We start from the raw sequence: 13,568 nt of genomic DNA, 5'->3' as shown, positions 1-13,568 counted from the left end.
CAGCTTTTTAGAAATAGGCTTTCTTAAAGCTTTAAGGAACAGAGTTATTACTTACTTTGATAACTTCTTTACACACCTAGGCAACCCTGTGGTATCACTTTTCCCAAACAGCCTTCTGTTACCTCAGACATTAAAGGACAATCTGACCTTTCACTTTTCCTTCTTTTTAGCCTAGTTACTGGAAAATAATGTGATACTGGAGACGTATGACAGTGCTTGGCCCATAACTTTGTTCTCTTCCCTGAACTGTTGTTTTTTCAGATTTTTCATAAAAGAACTCACATCACTACTGAGAATTGGGTAGTTCTTCAAGGTGGTTCTTAAATGCATTGTAAGAGCCTGATGAGGTATAAGAACTTTGCATCACCTGTTCAGCTCATGTATGAGACTACTCAGGCCCTTGTTACTGTCTGCCCAAATGTGCAGCACTGAGCCCCAAAAAAATCTCTTTCCAAGCAGGATGTTGTCCTGTGCTGGTTTTCTAATTCTTGTACTACTCTGTGTACTTGGGTCCTTAATGGCAATTCTCATCCCTGCTATGCTTTAGACAGTAGAACTCAAAAAAAATCGGTTTTTATCTTGTGTTTTTTTTTTTTTTTTTTAAATTATTAGTTTTGATAACGAAAAGCAGAAAGAGCGAACAGCAGAAATTATTCCTTCTCCAATAATAAACCAAACTCCCTGCAGCTCTGTACTTCTACTCTGTAGCAAAAAGTATTCTTAACATTAAGTGGCTGCAGAGGCAGAGAGATTTTTGTGGACAGTGACTGTTACTTAGGTTTACTCCAGGGTGACACAAAAGTGTCAGACTAAATACTGTATTTTTCTACTCTGCTCTGGGGAGTGTGCACTTATTTTAATCCTGGAAACCTCAGTATCTCCTTTTGAGCCACTTAATCTTGCTCATTCAGCAGTGGTATAGAACAGGGAATCAACTTTTTTCCCAATGCTTGCTCTCTCTAGATTTTTAACTGTGAAAGGGTGTCTGCTTTATGAAAACATGCATTCCACAGGTCTCCAACCATGTAGGAGTATTAGGTCTTCCTTGGAGTTTTATGTATTCTATGCTTGTTTCAAGTTTTTTATGGCATCCGTTCCTTTCTAAGCAGTGGCATGACTGAAAAAACTTACACAGTCCTTAGTATCCTCACTGGATAATAGACCTGATGCCCCAAAGGGAAATGTACCAACATCACAAATACTATCTTATGAGGCTGGCAGGGACTGTGCCATCAGCCTGAGAAAGGTCTTGAATAATTGTGCAGGTTTATTCTTTAGAACTCAATCTGCTGGTTTGTGAAATTTTTCTGGAAGGCATCCATTTGCATTAACATGAGCTGACAGAGTAGAATCTACATAACATTTTTCAGCCTGTTATTGAGATTTACAGATTAAAAATTTACCAGAGGAATAAAAGGCACTTGTTAAGGCACTATCACAGGTCAGGCACCAGCAACAACTGCAATTAGAGAAATCACACGAGGTTATTGGTTTTTTTAATTCTGCAGTTAACGTCAGGGCAATACTGTTATGTATATATATTATATGCTATGTTATGTTATGTTATAACATATATTATATGTTATGTTATATATATATAATATATGTATATTATAACATCTGATGCCTAGAAAAACCTGAATAGCCTGATTATAAAATGTTAACAGAACCACAACTTACAAAGTCTGTAAAAATGATAGGACAAGTTCCAGTCTCAGCTACATGGTAATTGTTCTAAGACATTCTTAAATTTGCCTGCTTTAGAAAAGAAAGAATATTCCCTCACAGGCAGTATTCTTTGTCTGATTTATTGGAATTTGAAGGCTAATCTTGCTCTACTGACCCTAAACAACATAATTCTGCATAATCAGTGATAACTGAGAATCTATCTCTGTACTATACTTCCTACCTGTTCAAAAACTCATTTCTTGGGTAAGTAGCTTAGATGTTTATTGTTTCACTCTGGGATTTGCAGAGCGGGTTGCTTTGTTAAATATAGAAAAAAGTTAAAATCTTTTTCCTAGTTGTTTCTTTATATATCTGGGAAAGTTGACTGCCTTGGCATAAACATAACACATTTTACAAACAGTAACATCGTTGCTCCACTACAAGCTCACAGGCTTTAGAATCACAGAATCACAGAATCACAGAATTGTAGGGGTTGGAAGGGACCTCCAGAGATCATCGAGTCCAACCCCCGACCTAAGACTTCCTGTGTCACTGGTCTGACCTTAGAGTACTACAGAAACTACAGCAAACGTTATGTCAGTTGAGCTCTGTTCCCTTCTAGAGACTGGGCACTTTGGGAATCCCTGTTACCAAGTACCTACCTGTCCCAGTGTTCCTCTGATGTGGATGCCCACTTGCAGAATGTTTGTGTCTGTCCCTCTATTCTAAAAGTCCTCATCAGGATCTTTGTGGTAACGTGTTTTTGTGCTGCGGTCTACATGGTGTTTTCCCTAATTCACGCATGAGGTCACAACTTCAAGTGGCAGTGTGTATTTGATCAGCATTTTAGTCTAAGAAACCCTTTGAGTTAAGCTAAGATTTAAAAACACATTAAACTGACTATTATCCAATTTTCACCTGTTAAAAAAGGCATCAGTTTAGCAAGACTCCAAAGCAGAAAAGACAGATGTATAAACATTTTGAAATGAGCAAGATGATGTCCTCAATTTTGTTTTACTTCTCATACCAAGATTCACAATAATTATGGGTAGAAGTTGCACATTTTGAGACAGCCATCAAAAAGTTTTTTAAGAAGAAAAACACCAATTTGAAAGAGTAAATTGTAAGAAGAATAAACAAGGAATCAGAGAATGGCAATTCAGCATCACTGAAGACCTGTTCCAGCACAGACCAACTTTTCCCACCTGACTGACTACTCAGAAGATATTCCATAGGTATTTTATCATACGTACTGAACATACAAGAGCTTAGCCTACATGCTCTTTAAATGCTACTTATCTTTTGCTTGTGCTACAGAATAGCACATACAGTCCCGGGCTGGGTCACATACAGTCACACATACAGTCATACATACAGGTTCTCTGCCTGGCAAGAAAAGCTCCAAATAGCAAGAGAGGGGCAATGGTTTCTGCGTCCTAATCTCAAAATCCAGAACATCAAGGAATGTAAAGCAGGAAAATCTGAATGATTAGATAGTCATTCACCAGCTTGGACTCCATGCTGACCTTCCTACTGGAGCTGGTGATGAAGGCACTCCTCAACAGGTCAGGAGAAAGCAGTGCTTAGTTCAGAAGAAAAGGGAAGAGTGAGAAAACAATGCCAAAAGCTAGGACTATAGGAGGAGTCAAAAGGGGAAGCAGTCTTCAGGAAGAAAAGCCAACGGCAGCCACCTTCAGCTACAGAAAAGAAAAAGCTACTCAACAGACCAGCAGCTGCATCAAATTGAAGTGAAAAGCAAGATGTCCCACACCTTCTCTGTGGCAATGTATTTATGAAATTTTGCTGTTTGTTACACATCTTGTCAGAGAAAATGACAGATTTGATCCGAGACTTTTTGATCTATAACAGTGTGGCTGATAGGACTACTTCAGATGTGGTCTTAAAAAAAAAAAAATCATGGGAAATCATTAAGATATTAATGCTTGAAGATATTAATCTTCCTTATACTTCAACAATCTTTCCACAAACTAAAACCCATCTTTTCTCCCTGTGAGTATGTCTGACAGAGTAAGAAAGCTTTTAAGATTCAGTCCACCCAGTCCCTTTTCATATGAGGGGTGATTTTGGTCTTCACAAGATGCAGTGGATTATAATCAAACTTTTCTTACTAACGCTGCATTTCTGACTGCAGTCATTTGCCTCTGGCAGGTGAATGGTAAGAGCTTATTGCACAGGTTCCCTGGCAATGGCACGAATTCCCTTACAGAGTTTCACGACAGTTGCAGGTACTGAGCCTTCAAGTATTTGTCTCGTTTGATGTCCTCCACCCAAACATAGCTTTGGAAGAAGACACAAAAGCTCTACAATGTTAAGATACGGGATGATCGTCTTCCAACTAAAACTCCACCTACTAAGGAATATTTGGTTAGTCTATCCTTGGACCAAAATACATTATTTGTTTGTCTCCCATGAATCATTCCACAATTCATTTTTTTGTATTTCTTGATCTCCTTGCTATTTATATGTATATTTAATCATTAAATCATTAATTCTAATCATGTGACAACATATTTCACAGTTTTGTGAAATGCTTTGTGAAAAATATATCTTCCTATCATTTCCACATAAAACTCCACATCCCTTTAGCTTGCTTTACAAAGTGGACTGGAAGTTCCTGACCACCATTTGTATTTTTACACTAATTATTCAATTCACTTAATTCTGAACTGAACAATCCAAGTCTTATCAGAAAAATATTTGACAACTAATTACACCCTGTAGCCTGTAGCCATTAAAGCCATTATATTTATTTACCACTGAATTTTCAAATGAGTGTGTCATAGATGATAGGATTGTTTTGGGCCACAGAAGAATGAACAAACAGTTCACTGACCCATTCTCCACTATCACCACCTGTGTTGCCTCCAATTTTTCAAAAGATAATTTCTTCTATTTTCACATTGATCAGATATCTCAGAGCCGTGGACCATCTTCATAGTCTTCTTGACCAACTGGATTGCGTTTCACAAATGACACTTCAGTTGTTCTCTTTTCAAGATATTGAGAAGTAAATAGAAAATACCAGATAGCACTTCTGTAACCGACTTCATCAAATTCACCTTAACTCACTTGTTATGATGACAATTCACTGTTTACTTTTATTATTTGTGCCTGCAGTATGTTATTTCCACACCTCAGGGGTTTTCACTAAAATGCTTTCTGTAGTGGAAAATGTCAAACATCTACACAGTTTCTTGTCTTAAGATATAAAACCTTTGTTACCTTCAGGAATAGTGGTGCCTTTTGTTTGAGAATTTAGAATTTGTAGTTTTCTACTCATAAACAATACACTGGCAGTTCAGTATCACTTAATGGACTGTGCCGCAGCAACAAGCACTGCTAACAGGGCCATGCTCTTTATTCTAACAAAGATGTAGCAATTTTCATAACATTTACAAGATATTTGATAAGTAAAAATATCCAGTGCTAGAACCTAATTCATGTTCTCTCTTAATATAAAGAAGTTAGATACTTAACTTACATGAAAAAAATTACATTCTATATTCAGAGAGGAAGTAACAGCAATTGCATTCTCACACACACAAAAATAATAGAATTCTTGAGCATCACCTGAAATATCACTTGACAACATAGAAAAGCAATTGATTACTGCAGCACTACTATTAATTTTGACAATTAACATCTGATCATTGACTTTAAAATCCAGTACACTGATGTAAGCATCATTCCTTTATCCAGCAGAGGAAGTTATCTTCCATAGGGATTGATCATGATTACTTTATTAATCGTTAAGTGAACAAAATACTTCACATTGCAGAATTGAAAGATTTGCAGATGCAGGTATTCCTTAAACCAATTGTCAGATAGGCAAAATAACAAGTACCTTTTTTTTCACACAAGTGAAGTGCCTGCATTTCTGCTACAACAGTTCTTCCCCCAGCATATTTGTTTTGAGGTTAGATGGAAGTATTTGACAGTTTGCTTTTTTTTCCCCCCTCTGTCCAAAGTAATTAACATTCCAAAATATAAATGCTGTCTTAAGTATAGAAAAACTCTCTAAAAAATTTTGAAAAACAAAATTTTGTTTGAGGAACTTGAAAAAGAAGTGCAACAAAGCTTGTGAAGGGCTTGGAGAATACGCCCTATGAGGAGCAACTAAAGGAACTGGGGATGTTCAGTCTGGGGAAAAGGAGGCTGAGGGGAGACCTTATTGCTCTCTTCAAATACCTCAAAGGTGATTGCAGCGAGAGCGGGGCTGGTCTCTTCTCACTGATGATAGGTGACAGGACGAGGGGAAACAGCCTCAAGCTGCACCAGGAGAGGTTTAGTTTGGATATCAGGAAAAATTTATTTACAGAAAGGGTGGTTAAGCATTGGAACAGGCTCACCAAGGAGGAGGTTGAGTCACCATCTCTGCATGTGTGTTTGGATGTGGTGTTCAGAGACACGATTTAGCGGACGGTTGTTAGAGTTAGGGCAGTATGGTTAGGTTGTGGTTGGACTCAATGATCTTTAAGGTCTTTTCCAACCTGAGCTGTTCTATGATTCTATGAAAAGTAACAGCGTTTCATTAAGTCTTGATTTAGAAGCACTCAGAATCATACTCTGCCTTTTTTACAAAACTGTAAGAGGCCTTTCTCTCTTTAATTGTGTAATGGACATGCTTTTTATTCTCATAAAACTCTACCATGCTGAGTTTCTCTATGCAATAATATGTGGGGAAAAAAATCTGTATTTTAAACCTTCCTCGCCCCAGTGTAACTGCATGAAACTCAGTGCTTGCATGATGTTTTCCCTTAAATCATTCATTATTACATTTCAGAGTTTCATAGACTTTCTCTCTATGCTTTCACAAGCATTTCCTTTCCAAGTTGGGAATACTAGTTTACTTAGCAGTTGCCTTCTTCCAATCACAGCTGTTTGTATCGATTCAAAACAAGGAGGACAGAGCACACAAAAGGAAGTCTGTGTTCCTTTAGACCATGGATGACCAAACTGGGGCACACTGAGTGAGGAGGAATTGTCCTAGGACACATATAAAACAGATAATATAGATAATGTATATAAGTAACAAAACATTTCATTTTAAATATTTTATTAAAATGTTAATTAAACAAAAAGAGAGCAGCAGAAGCGTAAAAGTAATGTGATACTACACCTCATTTTTGTGAAACTAATGCCTCACTCTGGTTCTATGTTAGTGGCTGCAATTCCTTGTGAGATGTTGAGGTGTTCAGAGATCTTTGATGAAATTTTACTCTTCCTGTATTTCATCCTTGATGATAGTTGTTTCAGCTGAAACAGTGCCAGTTACTCACTGATATTTGGCAGTTGCCAGGCTGGGCCACTCAGCAGGACAGTGCTGCCACCATGACGGCACAGGCCACAGTATGGGCTGTGTTACTTTATGTTATAGATCAAATAGCCCAGCCATGTATGTCTCCTAGTGTCTGCATCAGTACAAGCAGTAGTACCAGACAATGAAAATGTCACCTTCATATAAAAGAAGAATACAAATAAATAAGTTTCTGCTTACTACTCTTACATATCCTTTGCCTAAACATCTTTCCAAAATTACTGCAAATGAGGAAACTCTTAAAATTGCAATGCTCAATTACAGTACTGAAAGGCCAAACTCGGAATATATGAACAACATCCAGCATGACAGAATGAACTGTAGGGGCAGTAATAACACACAAAACTCAGAACATGCCCAGTTTCTCTGAATTAACCACATTAGAAGCACAGGATGCACTTTCCAGAAATATGGATGCATAAATTCTGATTACTGAATTTCTTTCACTAAGTCACGTTATAAAGTGCATCCACAACAATGACCCTATCATTTATGATAGGAGGAAAAGTTATTAGCATAGGCTAGAATAAATCACAAATCACAGAATCATAGGAGTAGGAAAGGAATTTATCCAGACTAATGCACCACTAAAGCAGGTTCCTTACACAGGAAAGCATTCAAGTGGGGCTTGAATTCCTCCAGAGAAGGAAACTCCACAGCCTTTCTGGGCAGCCTGTTCTAGTGCTCTGTCACTCTCAAAGTAAAGAAGCTTTTCCTCATGTTCGTATACAACTTCCTGCACTCCAATTTGTGTCCATTGCCCCTTTTCCTGTTGCTGGGCACCATTGAAAAGAGCCTGACCCCATTCTCTTGACACTCACCCATTTGATATTTGTAAGTATTGATGAGATCTGCCCCTCAGTCTTCTCCAGGCTGAACTGCCCCAAATCTCTCAGCCTTTTCTCATTAGAAAGGCCCTTCATCATCTCTGCAGCCCTTCACAGGGCTCTCTACAAATTCCCTCCTTCTTGAACCAAGGACCTCAGAACTGGACATAGCAATCCAGATGTAGCCTCAGCAGGGCAATGTAGAAGGGTAGGATTACCTCCCTTGACCTGCTGGCCACATTCTTGTTATGACACCTCAGGATCCCATTGGCCTTCTTGTTCACAAGGGTATACTGCTGGCTCATGGCCAACCATTTGTCCACCAACATACTCAAGTCCTTCTCTGTAGAGCTCCTTTTCAGCAGGTCAGTACCCAGCCAGCACTGATGCATGCAGTTATGCCTCACCAGGTACAGAATTCTACATTTGCTGAATACATTTTCTGAAGCTCATCAGGTTCCTCTCTGCCCAACTTTCCAGTCTGCCCAGGTCTTTCTGAATGGCAAAAGGACTTGACAGGTTCCTGACAAGTATGTTTTACTAGTTCCTGAAAGACTATTTATTTTTTGAAATATTATTTCAATGACAGATTTTCAGTTACTATGGTATTCAAAAATGGTGTACATGCAGAAGCCATTAGTGTTGCATATTCAACAATGCAAAGACTTTCAATGCATTCAACATGAAGAAGAATTAAAAGCAGTTGTGGACCTTAAAACAGAAGTGAACATGAAATCCTTAATTATTTATATAATTCCTTCAATGTACCCTACTCAATGGAAACATGTAAAAAAAAAAAAAAAAAAAAAAAAAAAAAAAAAAATTACTCTTCTCCCTAAGGAAAAAAAAGTAAGAAAACAGTAATATTTATTCAAAACAAATCTGAAGAATTGCTTGCCAAGGTGAAATTGTCACTTCCATCTTCAACAGAAAGGCTGTTTATAAGTGGGATTCTACAGGTATTATGCTGCAGTCTCAACATCTGTTATTACTGCTGATAAAATGTAGAGTGCAGAGAGGGGTGGGTGCAGTGTATAATCACAGTTCTCTCTATTCCAGATGAAGTCCATCCCAACTTGATGAGGTTGAGAAAAGCCAGGGGCAGCCAGACAGCAAGCATCCTGAGATCTGATCCTACCTGGTGCAAAGAGGAGTACTTCTGAGAAAGCAGGAATGCTGAGTGGATGGAGGGTATCTGGAGAAAAAAAAAAAAAAAAGGAAAAAAAAATGCTTTGTAAGTACTATGATGTCTGATCCAAGGATACAAATATATAAAGCAGAATGGAGTACTGTGCGCAAGTCTGGGTCCCCAGTACAGGAAAGATGTGGAGCTCTTGGAGAAAGTCCATAGGAGGGCCACGAAGATGGCTGTAGCACCTCTTCTATGAAGAAAGGCTGAGGAAGTTGGGCTTGTTTAGTTTGGAGAGGAGAAGGCTTTGGGAAAACCTCATTGCAGCCTTCCTGTACTTGAAGGGTGCTTACAAGCAGGAAGGGGGAGAAAGTTTTTACACAGTCTGATGGTGATAGGACAAGGGAGAATAGTGTTAAACTAAATGAGGGGAAATTTAGATAAGATGTCGATGAAATTTTTCACTCAAGAGTGATGAGGTGCTGGCACAGCTGCCCAGAAAAGCTATGGTGCCCCATCCCTGGAGGTGCTCAAGGTCAGTTTGGATGGGGCCCTGGGCAGCTGAGCTGCTGGGGAGCAGCCCTGCCCATGGCATGGGGTGGGACTGGGTGGGCTTTGAGGTTCCTTCTAGCTAAAGTGAGTCTGTAATTCTGCGATAGTATTTTTGTAAGTATCTCTATATTAACTTGGCAGTTCCCAAGGCACACTAGAAGCTAATTCACTTGAGCACGTGGCAGTGACAAGCTGACACCTCAGTGTCCATACAGCAGACAGAAAAAAACTGGATGGGCAGCGAGGGACAAGCTACAGCTGCCACGCCATGGGGACCATCACAGGTCTGACTGTACATGCCAAGGAAGGTGAGCAGCCCTTTGCACCTCAGTACTTAAGCCCGAGTGAGGTCAACGGTCGCGGCTCGCTGAGCCCTGCCCCGACGAGGCGGCGGCGGCGCCCGCAGCCTAAAGGGCTGGCGAGGCGAACGGCACGCGGTGCCGGCGCCAGCACGCATGCGCATCCAGGGGGCGGTGCCGGCCCTTCGCCTCCCGTCCCGCCCCGGAAGTGGCGCAGCGCGGTCTCGCTCCGAGGTCGCGGCGCCAAGACGCGGTTTCGATTCTCGGCCGCAGCGCGCTCTCGAGCCGCGCGCTCTGCTCCCTTCCGGCTCCTCGACTTCTTCCGCTCGGCAGGAACGCAGCGCCAGACGGGGGAGCTCGCGGGTAGGCGCCAAACGCCGCCGTTGCCGCCATCGCTGCCAGACGTTTTCCGTCTCTTCGGCTTCCCAACATGGCAGCGGCGGGCGGCAGCCGCGGGGCCCGCAAGCTGATGCATTTGTCTCCACGCGGAGGCGAGGATCGCACCGTCTTTCTCTTCGACCGGCGCCGGGAGCAGGCGGATCAGGACGAGAAAGTGCTCAGCTACGGCAAGAACAACTACCGCGGCTTCCGCAGCGCCGTGTGCCAGGTGCAGGGCGGCGGGGGGAGGAGGATAACGGAACGCGTCGTAACTCGTCGCCCCGCGCGCGGCAGGGACAGGTGCGGGCGCCCCGGCCGCCGTCGCCGTTATCGCCACGGGGAGGGCCGAGGAGAGCCGGGGAGGGAGCCCGTGCCGCGGTCCCGCGCGCAACCCCCAGGCGCGTTCCGCCCGGCGTCGAGCGGAGGGGCGGCCTCGCCGTTGGGTGGCGGCGGCGGCAACCGCACGGCGGCGCCCCCGCGCGGGGAACCGTTGAGCGGCAGCTCCGAGTGCCGCGGCGGGTGGGAGCGTGGCTCGTTGTGCTGTCCAAGGTGGCGGCGGCGAGCGCCGCCTGCTGGCTGCGCGGGACTCTGCCTCGCGCTGCGTTCGGCCCTCTTTCGTTTTGCGAAGCAGCGGCTCGCTCTGCCTTCCGGCTCCGCCTAGGTGGAGATCTGCGTCCGCGCGTTGAGTTCGGAGTGCCGGCAGCGGCTGCTGCTGCTGCCCGTTTTCTGTCTCCGTGCTCTTCGCTGAGGGTGCTATCGCGGCTGCTCCGAAAGTAATGCCTCCTATTTCACGATGTTGGCAGTAGAGGCTGAACCTTCCCACCAGTATTCCGTTCCATGTTGTTGCCGAGTGACAGATGGCAGCAGAGGGGTAGTCTGACAGAATAGCAACTTGCATGAAAGCACGTGTGGAGCAAAGGTGTGTCAGTGAATTTTCTCCATGTGGAAAAAGAGGCAGCCATTGACATTCATTGACATTTGCTGAACGTAGAGACCAGCCAGTGGCTGTGAGCACTGTGAAGCAGTGGGTGGTACGTTTTAGCAGTGGCAGCAGTGACAGTGGATCACCTGCACTGGTGCAGATAACTGCAAACGTGGCGTGCAGGCTTTTCTTCAAATTTTCTGAAAATGCATAACTAATGGTGGTGACTGTGTTGAAAAACAGTGGTTTGTAGCTGGCAATATGCTCTGTCTTCTGTAATAATGTTATTGTGCTCTTTGTGTCTATTGCATTTTCCATGGAAATAAATGGGAGGTATTATTTTTGGAGTGACCTCTGTATGTGCCATAAACTTATTGAACAGTCCTTTACACTGTGAAGCAAACGGAAGCATCAGCTGTAAATTTTGCACTGATTTGTTCTACTGAAATACTTGAGTTTAGTTCCTTTATGCAGCGCAATTAGCACCTTGTTCATTAGGCTGTATATTTCTGAAGAAAAGTGCTTGGTTTGTCCTGCATCTGGGCAGCACTTTGGCTGGAACTGTGGGTGCTTAGAGTCAGCAAAAATTCCTTCCCACACTGACCTCTCTCTGGGTGGCTCTAGTAGTAAGTCTTGTTTTGAGATGCTAATTCTTCACAACAGTAGAGCTGATGCTTTGAAATATCTTGTGCGTTGTTGCCTTAGGGAAAGGGCTTCTGTAGCAGTGCCCCTGGGAATTGTGTCCGAGCTGCCTCCATTGCAGCTAATTTCTCTGTGGTGACCCTAATTTCTCTGTGGTGACCCTTTATACCTCGGAGCTTTCATTGTGCGCCTTGTGGACGTCTGACTTCGAATGCACCTCAGTGTGTCTGGGTGGATTGTTTGATGGAGCCGGTAAATACTGATGGGGGGGAAGCTGCCAGACTTGATGTTTCCAGGAAGACTGAGATGTGATGTGTAGCACATTGACAATGGGCAGGTCTGTTGTTAGGCTTCTGGAAGAGCGCTCTGGCATCTCAGTGCCTCTGGTGGTTTTGCATGTTGTGTTTTTTCCATGTGTACTACTCAAATGTGAAGCATTTCTGGCATCTTGTAAGTAATAAGTTCAAGAAGAGACATCCTTTTGATAAACTTTGAATTTAGATAAGAAAAAGAATGTTGTGTTTGTTTTATTCCAACTAAAGCTAGTAAAGACCATCTGAGTGCAATATTAGTCGTATGCAGTGTATCTAGCAATGTTCATTCCTATGTTTATCCTGTCTGATGGCTCAGGCTTAGTGCAGGCTTGTCTGTGGGTATACTTTCATATGCAGTTTGTCATGAGACTGAGTTGCTGTGCTGTCACAGTTGCAGCAAGGGTGGCCATGCATCTGCAAACTGGCTGTGAGAATGGTAGTGCTTGGCAAAGATGCTGTATATAAGTTAAGCTGTTGGAACTAATTCTGCTGGGAAAATGTTTATGCAGCATGAGAAAATAGATATCAGGTCACGTGGGAGTTGAAGGAGATGGTAAATATTGAAAGGGGTATTAAGTATGATTGCTATCTTTGATCCCAAATTCTGTAGCTAAGTAACTGGTGGTTCAGACAGAAGAATCAGCTGCTAAGAGATGGGTTTAGGCATGTATTCATTTCCTCAGATTATTGTCATGGAAAGTATTGTTTATTATTAAAATATTCGTTATTCAGTTTTGAAGCTAATATTTGTTTTTGTTTTGAATCAGATTTTTGTCACCAAAGGAATTTTGTTACTGCCCCCTAACAATATCTTAATGCACGACAATGTGGTTGGATGTGGCTTTATATGCATACAAATTCATCTTTCCTTTTGAGGGAGGAGTGTATATAGTATTCATTATTCTTCCTTCCAGTGATCCTAAAGCCGAATTCCACTAATTTAAAATTTTCTGTAAGCTTGACTCTTGAGTTCAGTACTGTTGAATTTATGTGGAGTATTCCATAGAATTTCAGTCCCCAGAACAACAAAAGTTTGAGATAAGTGAATGAAATAGGAAATTTTCACTTCTTTGCACACCAGCATTGCTTGCACACTTTCTTGTATTTTGTTATAACTATCCTTCACCATTTATCCTGACATTTAGAGGAATGGAGTCAGGAAAGCCAAGGCCCAGCTTGAAATAAACTTGGCAAGGAATACCAGCAAGAACAAGAAAGGTTTTTACAGGTACCTCAACCAGAAAACGAAGATCCAGTAGGACTCGCAGCCCCTAGTGAGTGACATAGGCAAACTGGTAACAACAGAAAAGGAGAAGACTGAGGTACTTCTTTGCCTTGGTCTTTTCTGTTAACTGCTAATTGCACAGCCCTCAAGTGTTCAATTTGGTAGGAGGGGATTGATGAAGAAGCATCCTTTGCGCTGTAAGCATGGATGAGGTTTGTGACTGCCCGAGGAACTTGAGCATCCACAAGTCTACAGGTCTCAATAAGATGCATCC

The 13,568-nt window shown here is 42.3% G+C and overlaps 1 protein-coding gene across 2 annotated transcripts in view; it reads left to right on the top strand.

Moving 5' to 3' along the window:
* The first annotated feature begins 10,077 nt into the window (after positions 1-10,077).
* Positions 10,078-13,568, top strand: part of SMCHD1 (structural maintenance of chromosomes flexible hinge domain containing 1) — a 77,291-nt gene continuing 73,800 nt past the window's right edge. For both annotated transcript variants that reach the window (XM_042869453.1, XM_042869454.1), the window contains exon 1: positions 10,078-10,420. In XM_042869453.1, coding sequence (XP_042725387.1) covers positions 10,244-10,420 — 177 coding nt within the window. In that variant the 5' untranslated portion in view covers positions 10,078-10,243. The remainder of the gene's footprint in view (positions 10,421-13,568) is intronic.

The sequence above is a fragment of the Lagopus leucura genome, unplaced genomic scaffold (assembly GCF_019238085.1).
Source record: "Lagopus leucura isolate 7727_CA_CO unplaced genomic scaffold, USGS_WTPT01 Super-Scaffold_100002, whole genome shotgun sequence".
NCBI classification, from domain to species: domain Eukaryota; kingdom Metazoa; phylum Chordata; class Aves; order Galliformes; family Phasianidae; genus Lagopus; species Lagopus leucura.
Note: the sequence above shows the minus strand (reverse complement) of the source record. Positions and strands in the feature narration are given on the sequence as shown.